Source organism: Plasmodium reichenowi, chromosome 6 (genome assembly GCF_001601855.1).
Source record: "Plasmodium reichenowi strain SY57 chromosome 6, whole genome shotgun sequence".
NCBI lineage: Eukaryota > Apicomplexa > Aconoidasida > Haemosporida > Plasmodiidae > Plasmodium > Plasmodium reichenowi.
The window spans coordinates 713521-738520 of NC_033651.1; the positions used below are offsets into that span (position 1 = coordinate 713521).

General features: G+C 20.3%; 5 protein-coding genes across 5 annotated transcripts in view; 2 read left to right on the plus strand and 3 right to left on the minus strand.

Annotated features, from left to right (window-relative positions):
• The window catches only part of PRSY57_0617600 (hypothetical protein), a gene marked incomplete at both ends in the record, with an annotated part of 3386 nt that extends 1665 nt beyond the window's left edge, over positions 1-1721 (plus strand). The window contains one exon of the mRNA XM_012906551.2: positions 1-1721. This exon is cut by the window's left edge and continues 1017 nt beyond it. Coding sequence (XP_012762005.2) covers positions 1-1721 — 1721 coding nt within the window.
• A 543-nt stretch (positions 1722-2264) lies between these two features.
• On the minus strand, positions 2265-14031 carry PRSY57_0617700 (hypothetical protein; the record flags this gene model as incomplete). The annotated part of the gene is made up of 3 exons (XM_020114619.1): positions 2265-2534; positions 2731-2817; positions 2956-14031. The coding sequence occupies 3 exons, from the start codon at positions 14029-14031 to the stop codon at positions 2265-2267; spliced, it is 11433 nt and encodes a 3810-aa protein (XP_019970690.1).
• Positions 14032-15029: 998 nt separating this feature from the next.
• On the minus strand, positions 15030-17669 carry PRSY57_0617800 (cell division cycle protein 48-like protein; the record flags this gene model as incomplete). The annotated part of the gene is made up of 2 exons (XM_012906553.2): positions 15030-17215; positions 17369-17669. 2 exons carry the CDS (start codon positions 17667-17669, stop codon positions 15030-15032), a joined length of 2487 nt encoding a protein of 828 aa, XP_012762007.1.
• A 1888-nt stretch (positions 17670-19557) lies between these two features.
• Positions 19558-23715, minus strand: PRSY57_0617900 (acyl-CoA synthetase; the record flags this gene model as incomplete). Its single annotated transcript, XM_012906554.2, has 1 exon — positions 19558-23715. One exon carries the CDS (start codon positions 23713-23715, stop codon positions 19558-19560), a length of 4158 nt encoding a protein of 1385 aa, XP_012762008.2.
• A 933-nt stretch (positions 23716-24648) lies between these two features.
• Positions 24649-25000, plus strand: part of PRSY57_0618000 (hypothetical protein) — a gene marked incomplete at both ends in the record, with an annotated part of 2628 nt that continues 2276 nt past the window's right edge. Inside the window, one exon of the mRNA XM_012906555.2 lies at positions 24649-25000. This exon is cut by the window's right edge and continues 2276 nt beyond it. Coding sequence (XP_012762009.2) covers positions 24649-25000 — 352 coding nt within the window.

Below are 25000 nucleotides of genomic sequence, written 5' to 3' on the forward strand. Positions count from 1 at the left end.
TATCTACTACTACTACGACTACTATAAATAATGATAATAATAATGATAATAATAATACCAAGAAGGGATATAATTTCCCCTTTAGCATGTTTGGTATAGGTACTGGAAACAAATCGGGAGCTTCCAAAAATGTAGTAAAAGAGAAACCTACAACAAAATTGGAGGAATTACAACCAATGAAAAAAATAGAAGAATCAGTTGAGGGATTACAATTTAGTGAAAAAGATCATGCAAAAAGGATAGAAGAGATAGAAACAAAAAGGATAGACAAAATGGAAAAGTATGTCCAAATTGATAAGGTCGATCAAATTAAAGAAATGAATAATATACAATGTATGCATGAAATGAAATCTAAGATGAAAAATGAAAATGATAAAGAGGAAGCTAACATATCAGATATATTATATGAAGATAAACATATAATTATAAAGAAAATATCAGGAAAATATAATAAACTTATAAAGAATAGTATGTTTATGAGTGAACATATTTTAAAAGATAAAAATATTAATACTGTTAAAAAGAATAAAATAGCCAAATTTAATAGACGAAAAGAATACTATTATAATGCAGATAAGAACAAAATAATATTCTTAGATGAAGATGATGAAGAAGATAAGAAATCTAAAAAAAACCAAAAGTCTGATTTTCATACGTATTTTAACCCTATAGATTTGGATATGTATTATCATGAAAAGTTATCAGATGAACATTGTGAAAAAATAATAAAAAAAATTGAAAGAAAACATACATTTTTATTTAATGATATAAAAAGTATGTTTGTGAATGTAGAAAATGTAAATGCAAATGATTCGAAATATGAAAGTCTTAATGAAAATTATAATAAAAATAATAGTAATAATTTTGATAGTAAGCAAGAAAATAAAAATAATACAAACAATACCTTAAATTATGCATTCGAATTAGATATATCCAAAGATGATATGAACAGATTTTATCAAGAATTAGATAAGTATTTTTTAAAAAAAAAATTATTAAAAGTTAAAAATGACTTTTTTGATAAATTAAAAAATTATGATGAATATAATAAAAATATTTTCCAAACAGTATTTTATAATATTTATATGCATAATGGATTAAATACTTGTGAATTGTTTATATATTTTATATTAAGAAATATGCAAATACCTAGTTTTCCTTCTTCACTATATATATTACAAAACTATTTTGTGAAATTAATTATTTTAAATATGAAGTTAAGGAATATAGACCATAACATTTTAAATGATTTATGGAATAATAATCATAATAATAATGATGCCATAAAAAGAATGTTAAATAATAAAAGTCTTATAAACAAATCTGATCAAAATAATAAAAATAAAAATAAAAGTAGTTCTATATATTATGAAGGACTAACTAATTTTGATAGTGAATATTCAGCCGATGGTTTTTATGAAGAAGATATATATAAAAAAGTAAAAAATGAAAAAGATGAACATAAAAAAATGGAATACCTATCAAAAATTATTCCTTTGTTTAAGGATGAATTAAATAAAGAAGAAGAAGTAGCTATATTCAATTTAGTAAATTCTGGTGTAAACTTTTTAAATAGTCAAATATGTACATTCTTATCTCAAAAATTATTGCCTATCATTTATTATAATAATTTAAATTCATTGGATAAAGATATAGGAGTAATGAAAATTTTTCTTTCGAATTTTGTGTTAAGTGATGATGATTTAGAAAACGTAACATAATTTTTGGAATAATACAAATCTTTTTTTTTTTCTTTCTTTCTTTTTTTAAAAATCATTTTGAAATTTAAAAATATGGATAATTTTTGTTTTTAATTCATTATTATTTTGTTATTAAAATATATTATTTTATTTTATTTTTTATGGTTTTATTTATTTATTTTTTTTATTGTCTCATAATTATCTTTTTTTTAAGGTTACATCTGTTACAAATATCTTTTATAAACCAAATTAAAAAAAAAAAAATATATATATATATGTTTTATATTAAATAAAATTTGCGTCTTTAATATTTTAAAAACAAAAAAATTATTTATGTTTTTTTTTCATAAATAAATAAGAAATATATTGATTGCAAAGTAAATATTAGGAATGGATACGCACAGGGGGAAAAAAAGAAAAAAAGAAAAAAAAAAAAAAAAATGAAATAAATAATAAACAAAATAAATAAAAATATATATATATATAATTATATATGTTTGTATGTTATATATGTCTATAAATATTTATTTAGAAAAATATTCATTTTTCTATATTTTCTATATTTTATATATTTTTTTTCGTTTTTTTTTTTTTTTTTTTTTTTTTTAAAACAAAAAAATTTTGACATAATTCATGCAGCATTTCCATCGAATTATTAATGTCTTTCTTCTTATCCAAAAATATTTTCTTATACTTTTTATATAATTCAAAATAATGTTTGTATTTCCTCAAGTTCTGTTTGTTCCTATAACCGTTTAAGGATTCCAAAGAGAAATAAACCAGTTGAGGATTATCGGAACATAAGCTTAGTATCTTGTCGATTCTTTTAATATTCTAAAAAAAAGGACAAAAAAAAAGAGAATATATATATATATATATATATATATATATATATATATCATTATTAGTATGCCAATTTTTGAATCACATAAATGATAGAAAATAAAAACGTTTATATATATGTACATAGGTTTTAAAATAATATAAAATTGATATATATATATATATATATATATTTATGTATTTTTACTGGTAATATATTTTTATTCATAAACATATTTGTTTGAAGAGCCAAGACTACGCATAACAATTCCGGGACATACATCTTAAATAGCTTCTGTAAAAATGTTCAAACATATTAAAATTATAAACATATGTGCAAAAAATGATGATACACACATGTATATAAATAAATATAAATAAATAAATATATATATATATATATATATATGTATGTATTCCTTTTTGAATATACTTGAGCTATCCATATCAATTGGGAAGCAGAATTTTTACTCAACCACGTAGATATTTTTATTATAATATGATAATTATTTTTCTTCTTATTTTTTTTAACTTGTAATATATTTTTTTTTTTTTTTTTAGAGAGTAATTTTGTATATGTTTTGTATTTATCTTTATATGAATCACTTAAAATATGTTTATCACATTCATCAGAAGAATAATGGTACATAAGAATACTGTCGGAATTATAATCTCTTTGTTTGTTTTTATGTAAGCATTTATTATAAATTTTTTTTAATTTATTATCCTTAATATGTAATAATATATTGTTATAATTATGTTCTTTAATTTTTTTTTGTGATGATATATAATTAATGTTATTCATAATTTTTCTTTTTTTATATTTCCTATTGTATAAATTTGTAAATTGAAATGTATCATGTTGTTTATAATTTACAGGTGTATTATTCATACTACTATTATAATGATCTAGTTCTTTATTTTTTATATTTTTGTTCAAATAATTTTTTTTTGTATGTATATCTTTATTTTTGATTTTCTTTTTTCTTTTAACAAATTGATGAAATTTGTGACCATTTAATATTCGGCAATGTTTTGACAAAATTTTATGATTAAAGAAGCAAGACATAAAAGTCATATTATTGTATTTATCCTTTAATATATGTTGTTTATTTTTAATTTTGAACTTTTGGAGTTTCTTTATTTTATTTGGAAAATTAAATAAATCGGAGCAAATAATAATACAAATGGATAAAGTATATTGAATTTGTATACTAAGGATAAGAGCATGTAAATAAAACATGTCGTCATTATTTTTGGTATGAGATCTATAAGATTTATCTGTTTTATTTATAGACACTTTAGGAGATTGTTGTAATTTAAATGGAGAGAAAAAATTCGGATCATTATCTTGTGATTTATTAAGGGGTTGATTGGAATAATAATTATTATTAATTATATTATTAGGTGAATTGAGTGAATGAGAAAATAAATTATCCATTAGAAAAAATTGTGTATTGTTCATTTGGTGGTTATAATTAAATTGTGGTGTAACCATATTACAATGATTATATATATTGTTATTTATATTATTATTATTATTATTATTTATTATTTTTTTTTTTTTAATTTTTTTTTTATGATTTTTTTTAATTTTAATATTTAAATATTTGGAAACTTCAAATATTTGTTGTGATGTATAATAATGCAAGATAGATGCATGATAATAATATGATTTATATAACTTTATAGATAATTTATAAAGTAATAATAAAAGTTTTTGTAAAGAATTCATTTTGAAACTAACTTCCTTTATAAGAATTCTTTCTTTTTTTTTTCTCATAAGAACATGTACATTTCTATTGTTAAATAATATAAGTTTTACGATATTTTTCTTTTTTAATAAATAAATTATGATTTTGTTATATTTTTTCATCAAGAAGTTAATCCACCTATGGTATAAATAACATTTGTTCATAATATGACAGTTTGTATTTTTGTTTCTTCTCCTTTTAAAATAATGTCTACTGTTAAATTTTTGTATGTTTGTATAGCACTTCATCATATCATTATTATTATTATTATTGTTGATACTTTCTTCATATTTGTTGAGGGACATTACATTTTGGATGGGCTGAATTTCTTGATTGGTCATATTAATATTATAACCATTTATGTTTTGGTCCTTTTTCATTTTACATCCCTGTGATATATCTTTATGTCTTGTTACATTACAACTATTATTAATGTTCTCTATATTGTATATATAAAATGCATTTTCATCATTTATACCATTTATACCATTTTCATCATTTTTATCATTTATACCATTTTCATAATTTATACCATTTTCATAATTTATACCATTTTCATCATTTATACCATTTTCATCATTATTATCATTTTCATAATTTTTGCAATTTTCATAATTTATACCATTTTGATAAAGTTTCCTCTTTTTCCTTATATTAAAGAGAAAGACATTTTTAACTATCCTTTCTGCATATTTATATTTATTCATAAATATTAATATATGTATAACATATGATATGCATCTGAACTTTAATATACGAAAAAAACGTTTGTTGGGATAATTTTCAAATAATTTTATCCATTTGAACAATTCAGTCAAAATGGTTTTTAAGTCTAATTTATAGTAAAGGATAGAGAAATAGAAGTTTGCAATTTCCCATGCCATAAATATAAAATTGTCGTCAACTTGTGTAGGCATATCAGCATTGTCATTATGAATATGGTTATTATGTGATGACATAAGTAAGTCGTTATAATAATAATAATAATTATTATTATTATTAATATTATCCTTTTTATTATTATTATTATTATTATTATTATTATTATTATTATTTTTTTTTTTTTTATTTGCATGAAGAGCTATTATTTTTTCATTGACATAATGTTGTATCATTTGTATAACAAATATATAATTTTTTTTGATAAACAAATAAATAGTATTATAGGAACAATGCAAATAAAACTTACAATTAATTATTATTTGAATATATTGTAAATATATTTGACTTTTATTTAACCATATAGATGAAATATTATATTTCATAATTTTATTAAAAATATGATTTTCTTTAAATTTTTGTTTCATTAATTTCATATAAATAACCAAATTTAAATATTTCTTTTCATATTCTTCATGCCATTGTATATCATATATTTTCAATTTCTTTTTTAATATTTTTATCCAATAAGTACAATCCTTTTCTTCATTTAAATCATCATTATGCTCATTATCTAAAAGCAAACTATTCATGCTTTCTAAATTATTTTCATATGATCTATTTAAATATGGTGATTCATTAATATTATAATTTTCTTTTAAGAACAAATTATTTACAATATTAGGTTCATCTTGTAAATGTAAAAATGATGGAATATCTTCAATTGCAACAAATACTTTACATATACATTCTATGGAAGATAAATAATATAATGTTAGAGTATCATATAAAAAATCTTTTTTTTCTAATTTCAGAAATATTTTATTTTTCAAATTATTTTCATGTTTAACAGAAAAATATTTTGGAAAATAACAATATGATAATAAAGAATTAATATCTGATGAATTCTTTTTATCATCCCATTGATTTATATATGAATATATATCATTAATATATTTATTATCTGTAAAATCAATTTTATTATCCATATAATTTTCCCTTCTTATATTCTTTTCAGTATATCCATCTTTAATTCCAAAAATGCTCCAATAATATTTTAAGACAAAACAATTTCTCTTTTGGACATTTGAAAAACGTTTAATATTTTGACTGATTAACTCTATTTTTTCATAATTAATATTCATATATTCATTTCTTGAATTATTACTATTCTTATTACAACTATTCAAATTATATAACATACTGTTTATTTCATAAAAATTTTCTGAAAATATACGTTCAACCCATATCCATATATTGTAATAATTTTCATAGATATTATTTGGTGACTCTATCAATTCTTTGCTTTCTCTTCTCTCATACGATGATATGTTTGTGTCTACACATTTTAAATTATTCATATTATATATGTTACCTATATTATCATCATGGTTGCAGATATTATTTTTATGCACACTCATGTTATCATCATGATTGCAGATATTATTTTTATGCACACTCATGTTATCATCATGGTTGCAGATATTATTTTTATGCACACTCATGTTATCTTCATTGCTGCAAATATTATTTTTATGTATACTCATATTATCACCATAACTACAAATATTACCTTTATGTATACTCATATTATCACCATAACTACAAATATTACCTTTTTCTTTCACATCACACATGTTCCTGTTCAAATGTCTCTTTAACGATAAAGATAGAAATTTCTTCTGAGCAAAATTAAGAAATACCCGGAAGAATTTTCTAATTATCAGAATATTTTCAACTGAATATTGTCTATTATCATAAATTAAATTAAAAATTTCTATTATTATAAGACACAATAATTTTTCAAAATTGGTTTTTGTTTGATATTTTATAATTATATCCATTTTGCTATTTTTTGATAACACTAAATTTGTAATATTATTTTGGCTAATCATTAATGGAGTTGTATCATTCAAATGTATATTTTCCTTTTGTTCATTATCGTATATATTATCGTTATTTTCTTTATCATAATAATTTTTGCCGTCCATCCATTTTGTTTCCTCCTGAATTTCATTATTCTTTTTGATAATATATTTATTTGGATAATCTTTACTATTTATTTTTTTAATACATTTTGTCGTCCTTAATATGCTGAGTCTTTTTTTTAAATTTTTTTCATAGGTCTTGGTTCTTTTTAATTTTGGATGTAAAAAGGATTGCTTTTTTGATATTGGCAAAAATTCTGAGTATCTATGTTTCATAATGGAATAATTATAATTTTTTTTTTTCAAATTGTGCACGTATCTACCATATGAGGAATGTCTATATGTTTTATATCTTTTATCAGGAGCATTTATATATATATTAATATTTTGGTTGGAATAAGGAGAAAAATTATTATTATGTGTAAATATATGCATATCATGATAAAAATTATTACTATTATTGTTATTGTTATTATTGTTATTGTTATTGTTATTATTATTGTTATTATTATTAATATTATTATTATTATTATTATGACTTTTTCTTTTATTATTTATTGTTGAACTTTTTTGTGTACCTATATTTTTATGTATATTCAAAATATTACTTATATGTTTTCTTTTTTTTTTTTGTGGTGTAGTCAAATTTTCTTCTATTCCTTGTGATCTAATATCATTGGGAACATTTTTATTCAATAAATTTATATATGATATGATATTATTTCTTTGTATATATTCATTTAGATTGTGACTAACGGTTATATAATATGCTAGAGCAAGAAAAATGACATCTAGTATAGTTTTTTCTTCTATAAAATTATCATTCTTTAAATAATTCTTGTGATATTTTATTACATCAATGGTTGGTTTTTTATAATTATGTGGGACAATAAATTTATAAAAAAAATCATGTTCAAACATAAGGATAGTATTTCTATTTTTATTTGAACTAATAAGAGAAGAGTTTAATAATATACCAATACAATATTTTTCAAACAATATACAACAGTCGGTAAACATATGATATTTATTCAAATTAAAAATATAACAAACTACTTGACATACTATTATTAAGATACTAATATCTAATAAGGGCCATTCAATAGGACAGTAATTAAATATTTGTTGCATAAAATTGGATAGTTTTATAGGTTCCTCCGTTTTATTATCACTTGATGAAATTTTATTATTATCATTTTGATGGTTTATATTTTCTATATTATTAATACTATTATGATTATTATAATTATTATTATTATTATTATTGTTATATGTACACATATATATATTATCATAAGCACACATATTTATATTATCATATGTACACATATTTATATTATCATATGTACACATATTTATATTATCACATGTTTTATTATATATATATCCATTATTTCCTTTTATATTTTTATTTCTTTCTTCTATAAAATTTTTGTACAATTTTTCTTCTTTTTGAAATATTAAAATCATTAATTCTTCTGCCAAATAAAAATTATCCTTATTTATTATTTGTAATATAATATTTATCCATTCATGTTCATAAAAAAAAAGGTTTTTATTTTCTTCTAAATATTTTTCAACATATATCTTTATATCATTTCCTATATTATTATTATTATTATTATTATTACTATTATTTTTTTCATTATCATCATCCATCTGGAATTTTTCATTATTTACAATGTTGATTTTTTTTTCTTCTTTTTTTTTCATCTGATTTTCCATTTCTATGATATATCCATTTTTCTCTTTCAATTTATTAATATTCTCACTTGACACATTATCAAGTAATATTTCTTCGTTACTCAGTGAATAATATTCTTTTATCATATCTGTATTTTTCCCCATCTTCATATGATTATTTTCTTTTTCTTCACTTTCATCACAATTATTATTATTTAAATCTTTATTCATTTTATCTTCTGGTTGGATAATACATCCTTTTCGCTCTAATTTATCATGTATAAATGTAATTTTTTTTTTTTTTTTTTTTTGTTTTCTTGTTTTTTTATCAAAATTATTATCTTGTATATTCTTAAAATGAGGAATGTTCCCCTTTTTCGTTTGAATATTTTGTTCCTTGTTTAATTCTATTATATTATTTAACTTAAGATCATTTGTTTTGTTTTTATGTGAAGGGAATAATATTACATGTAAATTTTTTTTTTTCTTTTTTTTTTCTTGCTCATAATTTTTTTGATTTTTTCTCCTAAACCTAGTTATACTGAGATTATAACTTTGAAAAAATTGTGAATAATAATTATACAGTTTATTATTATTTGCTATCTTTTTTCTCTGCAATATTTTTTTTATCATATTATTATTATTTATTATATTTATATTTTTTTTAAAAATAAGAGATAAATGTTTCTCATTCTTATTTTCATATGGTTCGTAAATAATGCAATTATTTTTTGTTTTTTTCTGCTTTCCATTTCTTAAAAGAATCTTATTTTGTTCCATACCTGAATAATCTTCACGTTTGTTACTTTTTCTTCTTTTTTTTATATGCATTTTGTAATATATATCAAGTGGATGTGGATATGAACGTAGGTATGAATGTTTATGTGTATGTGTATGTTTATGTGTATATTTATGTGTATATTTATGTGTATATTTATGTGTATTTTTATGTGTACGTATATGTAAATGTCGATATGAATGTGGTTGATTCTTTTGATTTTCTTTTATCATTTCACCTTTATTTTTTTTATTTTTGCTCCATTCTGCTGCTTTGTAATTCTTCGAATTTAATATTTTACATATATTTTTATTTAACTCTGTAAAATGTATACAGGCGTATTTTTTTTCTGCACCCTTTGTTCTCTTTGTTAATTGTTCTTTCTTATGTTCTTCTATATTTTGCAGCATTTTTTGTTCATCATTATTTTTTTTCTTAATTTTATCATCTCCTTTTTGTTTATTGTATATTTCTATTTTATCCGTTATGTTTTGTTCATAATAGTTTTCATTTTTGTCATTTATTATTTTATGATAAGTTAAAGTTTCGTCTACTTCGACCTTTTTCACTTCCCTTGTATCCTCAATTATTTGATGTTTCATATTAGTGTGTGTATTTTCATCTGATTTGTGAATAGTGTCTTTATTGTAATTCTTATTAAGATCACAAAAAAATATAATATCTCTTTTTTGATTTAATGGATCATCTTCCAATGGATTTTTTTTATTTATTTCATTATTTATATTATAAAAGGTATGTTTTCCTTGTAATGCATCATGTGTTTTTTTTTGCAAAACTCCTTTTGTGTTATCTTCTATTTTGTTTTTATCTTTATGTTCAATTATTTGATTTGTTTTTATATTATTTAATTTTTCATTCAGAATTTTTGTAATAGTTTCTCCATTTTTTTCTTCTTCCTCATGCATGTTAATACAATTATTAGATGAATAAATTTTATTAATTTTTTCATTTTTTATAAAATCCTCTGATATATCTTGTATATTTTTATTATCAAAAATAATTATCCCATCATTATTATTATTGACAAATAAGTTTTTTATTTCATCATCATTTTTATCAATTATATCTTTAATCGTTTGATCATAGTTTTCAATTTGTTCTTTTTGTTTTTCTGTCAATTGGATATTGTTATTTTGTTGGCATGTGTTCATATTAACACCATCATAATAAGATATTTCATCATTGTGGTATATTTTATCAATAGGTGATATTTTATCAATAGGTGATATTTTATTATTATGTGATATTTTATCATTATGTGATATTTTATCATTATATGATATTTTATCATTATGTGATATTTTATCATTATGTGATATTTTATCATTATGTGATATTTCCTCATTGTGGTATATTTCCTCATTATGTGATATTTCCTTATGCGGTATTTCCTCATTATGTGATATTTTATCATTATGTGATATTTTATCATTATGTGATATTTTATCAATAGGTGATATTTCCTCATTATGTGATATTTCCTTATGTGATATTTCCTTATGTGATATTTCCTTATGTGGTATTTGCTCATTATGTGATATTTTATCATTATGTGATATTTTATCATTATGATTACCTTTCTGATTAATATTTAAATTATTCGTTTTATACCCTTTATCATTGTGATAGGGTTGATAATTATCTTTCGATATATTTGTTATATCACAATTTATACTTTCCTGTGTTTCATTAGGATATATATATTTTGTTTTTTCATAAGTTGAAATTTCTTCATAACTGCAAATATTTTTATTCATTTTATGTATCATTTCTGATTCTTTTTGGTTGTTATAATAATACCAACTTGAAGGGTAGGTTTTATTATTATCGTAAGATAATCGTTTAGAATGTATTTCATTAATAATTTCATTTTTTTCTTCATTTATATATTCATTATTAAACTTTTTTAGAACTTCTTCACGATATTCACATAATAAATCATTGGATGTTATTTCCTTTAATTTTACACTTACGATAGTTTCATTGGTATCTTTTATTTTGTCATTATATGTAATATTTTTATCACTTATATGATTTAGTTTATTATCCTTTTTTTCCATAATATTTGTATGAGCAATATATTTATTATCACATTCTATATCTTCTTTTAAGATGTATTTTTCCTTATTTATATTTTCAAGATATTCTGAGGGTATGTTATCATTTGTTAATTCATTCGTCCTATAATTTAATTCCCCCTCATTATTTTGTAGATCCTTCAATATTTGATTTTTTGTTTCAACTAATATTTCATTTTTTGGTTCATTTATTTTCTTTTCAAGTGATTCACTTACTTTTTCATCAATATTTTTATCATCATTTTTTTTATCAGTCTGGTTCAAATTTCTATTAATCTTTGCTATGAAGTTTTTTTTTATTTTAGGATAAATCAAACTACTTAATCTTTTGGGTATATTAAAGAGAGCATTGATTTTGCTACTTTTTTCTACACAAGATTGATTATTATTATTATTATTATCATTATTGTCATTTTTTTTATTATTATCATTATTGTCATTTTTTTTATTATTATCATTATTGTCATTTTTTTTATTATTATCATTATTGTCATTTTTTTTATTATTATCATTATTGTCATTTTTTTTATTATTATCATTATTGTCATTTTTTTTATTATTATTATTATTGTCATTTTTATTATTATTATTATTATTGTCATTTTTTTTATTATTATCCTTGTCAATTTCGTTTTCCACATTTCCATTTTTTTCATTGTTATCCTTTTTTATTATCATAATTTTTGGAGTCCATACATTTTGATTAATTAAAACATTTGAAGGGATTATATGTATTTCTTGTTCATTCTGTATGTTATTTATAGGAAGACATTTTATAATTTTTTCTTTATCATGATTATTATGTGTACTATTCTCTTTATATGTTATATTTCCCTTGTTTAAATATATTTTATCATTTTTATCTTTGACATTACTTAATCTTTTTTTTAAATTAGAAATGTTATGATTTAAAATAGCTGTGGAGTGTCTCCTTAATAATGGCTGTTTATTTATTTGGATAAAATTTTTTTTATGAGTTAACTGTTTAGATATAATAATGTTATCATGTTCGTTCTTATTTATAATAGTAGTAATTCTTTTATTTATTGGAACATTTATTTTTTTAAAATCTATATTATTTATTTTTTTTTTGTTTATATATATGTCATTTATGTCTTTTTTTATTATTTTTTTGGGGGCAGGAGGATTCATTATAGTATTGATTAGTGTTTTTTTTAAATTATTATGAAATGTATCGTTAGACAAAGGATTGATTATTTTTGTTGGTTTTAATATTTTTATTTTTTTATAATTTGGAATAAGTATAGGAGATATTGTATTTTCTATTATATTAGAAACTTTGTAGGTTTGTTTTTTGTTTATACCTACAGGAGATATAGGTGTTATTATTTTATTATATTTATTTTTTGTCAAACTTTTTATGTTATTGTTATGTATATCTTTCACTAACATAATGGAATTTCTATTATTATTATTATTATTATTATTATTATTATTGTTGTTGTTAATATTACTCATTGTATTCATAGTATTAATATTATTTATTTTATTACTACTCTCTATTTTATTTTTGATGAGAGAATTTTGTGGGATATATGCCTTATTTTGAATATACATTCTGTCATTCATTTTTTTGTTGTTTAAGACATTTTCATTATTATTTATTGACGATGTGCTTTTATTCAGGTGTATATTTTTGCCCGTGTTCATAAAAGTAATACTTCGTCTTATGAGTGGTTTGGAAATATTACATGTATAATTTTTGTTATTAATATTAATTGAAGTTCTTTTTATTTGTGAAATACATTTCGTGTCTTTGTTCATTGGACCATTATTTATATAAATAGTTTTTTCTTTATTTCTATTTGATAATTCTTCTAAAATGATATTATTATTTATATCATTAGTAATATTATTAATATTAGTTAATTTTTCAATTTTATTTTTCTCAATCTCATTTTTTGGTGAGTTATTTTTTTCCATATATTTATTTTTATCATTATATATATTTAAATCTTTTATTATATCCCCTCTTTCACCGTTTTCGTTTTTTTCAATATTTGATTTGTATTTAAATGTATTAATTGATTTATTTGTTTCATTTGTTCGGAGAATATTAGTTTTTAACAAAGGTATTCTAGTTTTTAAATGTTTTAAATTTTCATTCACCTTAATTTTTTCATTCACATATTTTCCAGTTCTTATAATATCATTTTTATTTTTTAAATTATTCAAATTTTTTGTTGTCATACAATTGTCTACATTTTTTGTTTTTTCAGAAGTATTTTTATATTTAACTATCGGAAAATAATTTTTATTCTTCTTGTTTTCATTATTCAAATTGTATGTTTTTATTTTATTCTTAACAAAGTCTACATTGTTGTATGACTTTTCATTAGTTGCTAAGACATTATTTGTGGATTTCATTTTTCTTTTTTTTTTTCCTTTATCACATAAGAAAAAAAAAAAAAAAAAAAAGGGGTGGGGGAATTGAAAAATATTACATTTAATATATAATTTATTAATGTTTTTTTTAAATGTTTTACAGGTATAAATAAATAATACATATTTTTATTTTTAATTATTATATAAATTTATGTATATTTTTATTATAAACAGCTATATTTTATAAAACATATGAGTATAATAAGAAAGGTAAAAATTATGTTTTTTATACGTTTCAAGTTGATATAAGACATACTATTTTTATTCTATATTAAAAAAATTGCACTTATATATATATAAATGGAAAGGACGATTTATTTTTGAGAAATTATTATAATATATAGAATTATAAATTTAGAAAAATAATAAATAATAAATAAAATAAAAAATATAAAAAAAATTAAAAATTTATCTTTTCTTTTTTGATTAAATATATTGTATGAAAAAATCAAATAACTCAATTTTTAAACTCTTAATTATTGTATACATTTAAAACATTTTAAATTGATGTCTTTCTTTCCACTCAATTTAAAATTCCATATTTATGTGAATAAATATATACTTTAAAAAATGGACAAGAAAAAAAAAAAAAAAAAAAAAAAATTTTAATACGTAAGTATTCATATAATTATGATTATTAAAAAGTTACAGATTATACACGATCAATTTAAATAAATATTTAAATGTTAATGAGTTTAATTTGTAAAAAGAAAATATATTTCTATGTAGATAAAAATATGTGTATATGTATATAAATATATATATAAATATAAGGTATATATATTTTTTTATTTTCTTAATTAAGAAAAAATAGGAATAAATATAAAAAAAATTGGAAAATATAAAAAAAAAAAGAAAAAGAAAATACTGGGACGAGGAAAAAGATGAATATTATTAAACATAAATTATTATGATATATTAATATATATATATATATATTTTTCATTTACTTATATATCATATTAATGTGAAAGATAAATTTATGAATACAAATCTTCATCTACAACATATGCAGGTGTATCGTCATTATTGTCCTCATCAGGCCAATCAATAATAAAATCATCACCTGTTCCACCTGTTTTCGTTTTATATAAAGGATCAAATTTTATTCTAAAATTATCATATTTAATTAAATCAGCCTGGGATACACTTCTTCTTGCTCCAGCCAATCCTTCCTTAAAATGATGTCTTGTAATTTCATATTTTATATTATCATCATCATTCTTTTGTTGGTCATTGGCTTGTTGTTCTGTTTTATTATGTACATCATTTTCATTGGTTTCATTTTGTTCATTTTCTTTTTTGTTACTTAATTCTAATTTAGATTTCTTATTCATTTCTTCTGCATCTATGGCATCTCTTATAGCTGCTCGTGCTGCTCTCTGACATAATTCTGCTAAATCAGCACCACTAAAACCAGCTGTTTTTTGAGCCAAGAAGTCAATTGGTACATTTTCAGCAACTGGACATTTTCTTAGAATAGCTGTTAAAATAGAAATTCTTGCACCTAAATCTGGTAATGGGATATATATCAATTGATCTAATCTTCCAGGTCTTAATAAAGCTTCATCCAATAATTCAGGTCTATTAGTTGCACCGATAAAGAATAAATTCTTTTTAGGACCCACACCATCAATTTCTGTTAATAATTGATTCATAACACGATCTCCTGCACCACTTCCATCACCTAAACTGGATCCTCTTTGTGTTCCAATAGAATCTAATTCATCAAAAAATAAAACACATGGAGCTGCTGCTCTTGCTTTATCAAAAACTTCTCTAACATTTGCTTCAGATTCACCAAACCACATTGTTAATAATTCTGGACCTTTAATAGATACAAAATTAGCTGAACATTCTGATGCCACAGCTTTGGCTAGTAAAGTTTTACCACAACCTGGAGGTCCATAAAATAATACTCCTCTTGATGGAGACATTCCAAACTTTTCAAATTTATCTGGATGATCAATAGGATATAATATCATTTCTCTTAATGTACTTTTAACTTCATCTAAACCACCAATATCATCCCATTTCACATTTGGAACCTCTACAACAGTTTCTCTTAATGAAGATGGATTACATGTACCTAATGCCATATTAAAATGATCCTGTGTTACACACATACTTTCTAAAACTTCTTTGTCTATAATTTCATCTTCTAAATCAATCACATCCATTTTTTCTCTAATACAAGTCAAAGCAGCTTCTGTACATAATTGAGCTAAATCAGCACCAACAAAACCATGTGTGTTACTAGCTAATTCTTCTAATTTCACATCAGGTGATAATTTCATATTTTTTGTATGAATTCTAAGAATTTCAAATCTACCATTATCATCAGGTACACCAATATCAATTTCTCTATCAAATCTTCCAAATCTTCTCAAAGCTGGATCAATTGAATTTTGTCTATTAGTTGCTGCAATAACAACAACTTGACCTCTACTTTTTATACCATCCATTAATGTAAGTAATTGTGAAACAACTCTTCTTTCTACTTCTCCATTAGTCTTTTCTCTTTTTGGAGCAATAGAATCAATTTCATCAATAAAAATGATGGCAGGTGAATTCTTTTCTGCTTCTTCAAATGCTCTTCTCAAATTTGCTTCAGCTTCTCCTGCCATTTTGCTCATAACTTCTGGTCCATTTATTAAAAAGAAAAATGCACCTGTTTCATTAGCAACAGCTCTAGCTATACACGTTTTACCACTACCTGGAGGTCCATATAATAATACACCTCTGGGTGGTTTCACTCCTAATGTTTTGAATAAACCAGGATGTCTTAATGGTAATTCAATCATTTCTCTTATTTGAGCTAGCTGTTTCTTACAGCCTCCAATATCATCATAACCAATTTCATCTAATTTTTCTTCATCATCTCTTTTTATTGGATCACCTTCATAATAAATAACTGTATCAGGTGAAACAATACAAAAATCATCAGGGTCTACTTCAACAACTTTAAATTCAACGGACATGAAACCACCTCTTACTAAAAATAAATCTCCTTTTTTAACTGGCCTATAAGATTCATTAAAGTATGGTTTTAAAAATATTTCAAATAAAGTATCTTTTGCTAATCCTTCGATAGTATCATCTATGGGTAACACCTGAATTTTTTTTCCGTAAGGAATTTCTGGGCACGACTTTACATAAACAACATCTGAAAAAATAAAATAAATAAATATTTATAAAACACATACATACACACATACATATATAAATATATATATATATATATATATATATATATATATATATATATAGTATCACTTTACATATAATTTTACAATATTTTCATCATTTATATTATTACCTCCTAAACAAACTCTCAAGTTTTTTCTTGCAACCTTATTTATTCTTATTTTTCCTTCATCTAAATCATTGTCATTCAATATAATACAAATGGTAGAGTGTCGTTTCTTTCCTTTAATTATTATAGTATCACCTCTAAAAAAATTTAACTCTTCCATTCTTTTCGTATTTAACGCAACAACAGAATTATCATCATTTGTTGCTTCTTCAACTATAAGCCTGCTTAAGTTTTTTTTCTTTGGAACTTTATTTTCGCCATTATTTTCATCAACCAAAGCTTTTTTATCTGTATTATCTTCCATTATGTTTCATAAAAAATAAATCAAACAAATATAAGTATATATATATATATATATATTTATTTATTTATTTATTTAATATTCTGTTAATATATATAAATCTAGTTATATAACACAAGAAAAATTTACATAAATATAATAACGAACGTACTTATTATAATTTGTACACAAATGGTAAAGTATAAAAAATATATACAAAGTGTTTATATATATATATATATATATATATATAATGTAAATAAATGGGAAAAAAAAAATTGTTTTCTTGTTTTTCGTTTCTTTAATATTTTGTTTTATTTTATTTTTCCCATTTATTGTGTAAATGCTCCAAAATACTTTTACAGTTAACCTTAATATAATATATATAATCCAAAAAAAAAAAAAAAAATTAATTATAGTAATATATATATATATATATATATATATATATGTATTATACATATATATTATATTATATATTATATATTATATATATATATATATAAATAAGTTTCATAAAGTTAAATTTTATTATGTAAAAAAAAAATTGAAAAAATATAAAACTCTTAAAAAAAATATATTATTTATTTAGAAAATATATAAATTTGATAAAAAAAGAAAAAAAAAAAAAAGAAAAAAAAAAAGAAATATATATTATTTATATTTAGTATATATAATATATTTATAGGGGAAAAAATAATATTTAAAATAATTATTATTCATATACATATAATATTATATGCTAATAAAATTGTACATATTATTCATATTGTATTTATAAAAAAAAAATAAAAATAAGAAAAATAAGAAAAAACCATAAATTTTCATGCACATAATATTATCATATATCTATTTAGTGTACTAATATATACAATAATATTAAATTTTTCATTTTAAAATTTGTAAATGATGTGTTTATTCAAAAATAACTACGATTTAAAAGTTTTTTTATGAAATACTTATATTTCTTATATATTTAATGTAATTGTATTTTCCATAAATATATATTTTTTTTATTGAAATATGTAAATAGGGAAATTTATTTTTAAGATATTAATTAATGAGAAACAATATTGTTCATAGGAAATAATAAAAAAAATTAAATAAAATAAAAAATATTATATATGTTATATTTATATATATATATATATATATATATATATAATACATACTTGTATTCATAGTATTTTCAAGTTAAGATAATTTAAAAAATATATAATGCATATATTCATATTATACAATTTGTATTAATACATATTTATTTATATATTATTTATTAATAATTCTGCGTTTTTATAATTTTATTTTATTAATTTTTTTTCTTTTTTATACGTTACATAAATGTATGAAGACAATTTGTTTAAAAAATAAAACCTAATGAATAAATGTATTTTTATAATTGTATATTTATTTTGCATCATACTTTGTTCATCTTTGCAATTTATATTTTGTATGTTAAAAAAAATATAAATAAAATTTAAAAAAAAAGAAAAAAAAGAAAAAAAAGAAAAAAAAGAAAAAAAAGAAAAAAGGAGATATATATCCCCCTTATAGTATATTAGTGTACGCCTTTTTATTATTAAAAAAAAATTCTGAATCTTATATGTTTTTTTTTTATTTTTTAAATTTATATTAATTACATTGAACAATGCTAGTTTATACAAATAAAGAGGAATTAACAATAATAAAAAATAAAATATATATATATATATATATATATATATAATAATAATAATAATAATAATAATAATATTTAAAAAATATGTGTTATAACAAAATTTAAAATAATGAAGTAGAAAAGGAACATGTATGAATTAAAAAAATAATAAATAAAAACAATATCATATATACATATATATATATATATATATATATATATATATAAGTACATAATTTTTGCATACGTAATATATTACTTCACAAATTTGTCTACATCAAAATTTACGAATCCACTATCTTCAATAATTACATTTAATAAGACAGGATAATGATCAAAGTCTTGACTTGTTACATATTTCATTTGTTTAATAAAATCTTTTCTGTTATCAATATAACATCCATAACCTCCATGAGCAATTACATAATTTTCATATTTACTAAAAAAGTATAAAGAAGATGGATTGTTCAAATAAAAGGATGGGTTATTTATTTGTTTCTTTTCCTTAATATAGGTATTCGTTTCATTTTGTTCTCTTTGAATATCTCTATTTCCATATATACCATTATTATTAAAAATGATAAAAACAATTTTTAATTTTAATCGGCAAATTGTTTCAATTTCGTTGGATGTAAAACCAAAAGATGAATCTCCTAATATGGAAAATATTATATTATTTGGATTATCTAATGCGGCACTTATACTTGCATTCATTGACACTCCCATCATACCATTAATTTGAGGTATAACATAACTATATGGTCCAAATTTAGGTAAATATAAAATTCCTAAATTAAGAGTTATGGACCCTTCATTGGTTATAATAATTCTATTTTTTATTTGTTTTTTTAAAAAATAAAGTTCTTTTTTTTTTCTTTTTGGAATGATATCTTTCTTTTCATACACATTATAAGAATAGTCTTGATATTGATGTATATGTGTGTCGTTATTATTATTATGGTCACTATTATGATCATTATTATGATCACTTAATATATCTTCATCTACATCTGGTATATCTAATTCTTTATCCATAAGGTCATTATACTGTACATTTTGCATATTTGTAAAATCTCTTATTTTTATTTTATCCACATGTTTTAAATAATTGAGGAAATGTTTTTTATTTTCTTCATCTATGTCATTTTTTAAAAAATAATAATCAATCAATATATGTCTTATAATTAGCATGGCTTGTTCCATAGTAAATTGTTCCTCTTCAAAATATTTATTAATTTGAATACACATTTTATTAAAATTCGTTTTTTTCATTTCATTCAGGATATTTACCCACTCTTTCTTATTTTCGATATCATCTACATGAATAACATTTTTAACTGAGTAATATAATTTTTTCAATATATGAAATAAGTCTGAAAAAAAATAATGAGATACATCCAACTTATAACCCTTACAATTATTATTATTATCATTATTATCATTATTATTGTTGTTGAGGTGTTGATGATCGTGGTCATATGCATTGTTTATCAAATCGATACATAACATATTTTGCTTTTGACAATTTGGAAAGTTTCCAAAATTAAAATAAAAATTAAAAACTGATCCAATACAAATACATGAGTCTAAATTATTAAATAAATAAGATTTACATGAATTCATATTATATAAATAATTTTCTTTAACAAACGATTTTGCCATAGTATTTGTATAAATAGGTATTTTCAAAAGTTCTGCTAATTTGATAATATATTTATATCCATAATTACAATTAATACCCATAAAAATAACACACTTTTGGTTGTTTTTATATATTTGTACAAATTTATTCAAAAGTTGTGTAAAAAGATTTTCTTGTTCATTATTTAATAATGTATATTTATTAAACTGATTTGGATTTAAACATTTTTGTGCATATATATCACATAATTGTAATGTCTCTATAGCTTTATCTAATGTTATGGTTTGCTCGATTAATTTATAATCAATATTTAAATATGTAGGTGATTTATGTTGAAGTGATGTATATATACAATTAAAAAATTGAGTTGAAAAGGATTCTAAAGTATTATTTACATGATATGTTTGATTACATATTTCTTTTGTTTTATTTAAAAAGTCTAATTGTGGGAAATATTGAAAATTACAATATTTTTCAAATAATGTTAACTTTTCATTTCTCACATTTTCAAAACATATTAAAACCATAGGTAAATTATTAACTTTAGCATTATATAAACCACTTAATGTATTAATAAATGCAGGACCAGAGCAGGTAAATAAAATTCCTATTTTATTTTTTTCTTCTATATTATTTATATCAAAATAATTAATATAATTACAACTGATAGAAGCATTTATTTCATTTCTGAAACTTATATAATATATATTATTTTTAATAAAACTATATATTATTTTATTTATTGGTATACCATATAATCCATATATATATTTTATATCATATTTTTTAAAAATTAAAGGTATAATATTATCAAAGACTTTTATTTGTTTTTTTTTTAATTCTTCAATACTTTCTGATACTTTTTTTCTAGAAATTTTACCTGTATCTGTTTTTAGAAAATTATTAACAAAATAGATATTCCTTGGTACTTTGAAATCGGCTATATATTTTTTCATATAATTTATTAATTCTTTCTTGAGCATATAATATTTTAAATTTAAATAAATAGATAAGTTTTCATCAAATGGACTTAATGACATATTTTTCTGTTCATGGGATGATTTATTAATATAAATATTATTCGTATTATTCTTATTATAATCATCATTATATGATGATAATATTTTAATTTCTTCTAATATTACTGCACTATTTATAATTTCACCATATACGTCATCTTTACAAGAAAATGTTAAACAGTCTTGAACTAAATCGTGATTTCTTAAAACATCATCTATTTCATTTGGTATAATTTTTTCTCCTCCTCGATTAATTATATCTTTAATACGACCTGATATAAAAAGGAAGTTATCTTGATCAATATAACCAATATCTCCTGTTTTAAAGAAAGGTACTTTTTCAGCTATTTCTAAGAATGGATTTTTCATCATATATTTATTTCTTTCTTTTACAGTATTTGCATATATATATATATTATCATTATCCTTTAGTTCTTTATATCCACACATAACGTTTTTTCCATTAATGCATATTTCACCTAATTCATTATAATCACATATTTTTTTTTTTTCTTCATTATATATAATAACACCTACATTAGGTATACCTACACTTTTAAATTTCTTACATATTTGTAAATTATTTGGTGATGATAAGGAGGGTATAATAATTTTATTTGAACTAACTTGATGACAGGCTTCTGTCATACCATATGCTTGAAAAACGGATACTTCAAACTTTTCTTCGATTTCTTTTTCTAAATTTTCATCTAAACTAGAACTAGAAGTTCTAATAAATCTTAATTTATGTTTTACTTTTTCATTCATTGGAATTTTATGACATTTATTATTTTCATCATCATTATTTTTTTTTATTTTGTTTTTTCTTAAATAATCTTCTTCATATCTTATTATTAATATTTTAAGTATGGTAGGGATAGCTGAAAAGTAAGTTATATTATAATTTTCAACATTATTCCAAAATTCTGATGCACTAAAAGAATGACCTAACTGAAATAAAATATTACCTTTACAATAAATTATAGGAAGTAACACACCAATTAATCCATGTACATGAAATAAAGGCATGACAATAATAGTATTATCATCTCTATTTATATTATAAGAATTCGTTATATTGGTTATTGTAGTTTTTATATTTGTATTAGATAATTGAACTATTTTAACTTTACTTGTAGTTCCAGACGTATGTAAATGAAGACATATATCACTATTCAACATATTTCTTTCTTCTTTATTAATATTATTTTCTTCATTTTTCAAATCATTATTTAAATTTGGTAATTCTTCTTTTCTTCCATTATTTATATATGAATAAGTAAAATAAGGTTTCTCTTTGTTTTTCTTTATTTTAATTAAACCAATACCATATTCTTCAGCTAGCTCTTTTATATAAATACACACATTTTTATAATAACTATGTTTATTTTTAATACTTGAATATTCTTCATTATTTTCATCATAATCATGAATTATAATATACTTACAGTTATTTACTAAATATCTTTTATATTCCTCTTTTTTCAAATTCGTGTTTTGTGGTAAACATATATTATGATTAAAATTAATACTCAAAAAAGATATGACATATTCAATGCTATTAAATAAAATAATTGATATTTCATCTCCTCTTTTTATATTTATGCTTTGAAAAAAATTTACAAAGTTTTCGATTTCTTCATATAATTCATTATAAGAAAATTGCTTCTTGTAAGTATTTAAATCCGTTACAAATCTGTCATTTACATTTTCAATATTCAAAAAGGATTTTAAGGAATTTGTTTGGTTCATTTTAAAAAAAATAGAGAGTCAAAGTATGTGGCGTATTATATAATAAAAAATATTATTATTTATATATAAATTAATATATTTTTAAAATTATTACTTTATAAATAGTTATCTAAATAATTATACCTAAAATTATTTTTATTTATATGATGAGAAAAAGGAAAAATATATATATATATATATATATATATATATATATATATATATATATATGTATTTTATAATGTATAATTTATACCATATATTATTTTATATATATTCAATATCTTTTTATTATTAATATATATTTATTATTACATATAATTTTTTCCCCCTTTTTATATAGAAAATATTCCCTCCTTTATTCCTCCTACAGTATTTAGTAATTATTTCCTTTTCTCAAGATTTAAAAAAAAAAAAAAATTAATAAGGATAATGTGCACTTTTTAGTATTTTTACAATATGTAAAAATATTTCTCTCTCTCACTATATATATATATAAAACAATTTATGTATTTTTTTTTTTTTTTCTTTTAAGCATTCATTAATTATCTAAGTTGTTCAAGCGAAAAAAAAAATATATCTTCCCCAATTTTATCCAACCTAAGCATAATTAAAATATGTAACTTGAGATTATATAAAAATAAATAAACAAATTGGATAGGCATATATTTATTTAAACATATAACATATAAAGATATATATATATATATATATATGTATACATATTTTTTTGTTAATATATTATTTACATTTTTTAGATCCACCCATAGGAGATAATTCGATCCTATAATTTATTTATTTTTTTATTTTTCTATCCCCACGCCTATCTGTGAAATGTGTACTATATATAATTAATAAAATGATAATATATATACATATATATATTAAGTTGTTGTCAATATATATAAAAATGTAAATAATTTTTTTTTTTTTTTGTTTGTTCTTTTTTATAAAATGAAAGGGAAAAATTTTCTTCTTAATTTCGTGGTGAATATAAAGAAGAGATTTTTCTTTACTAATCATGAAAGAGCTCAGGTGAATAAATGCATATATGAATATTTTTATTTTGAAGAAAAAATTTTCAACATTATTGATCATCCAGATATAAAACATTTACTTCTTGTAGATTATAAGAAAAAGGAAGAGTATGAAAGTGTTAAGAAAGATAATATTAATAGTAGTAATAATAATGTAAGTAAGGATAATATTATATGTACTAATAATTTGAACGAAGATACAGACAAGTTATTAAAAAATAAAAAAGATGAATTCAATTTTAATTTGGAAAAAGAAGACAATGAAATAA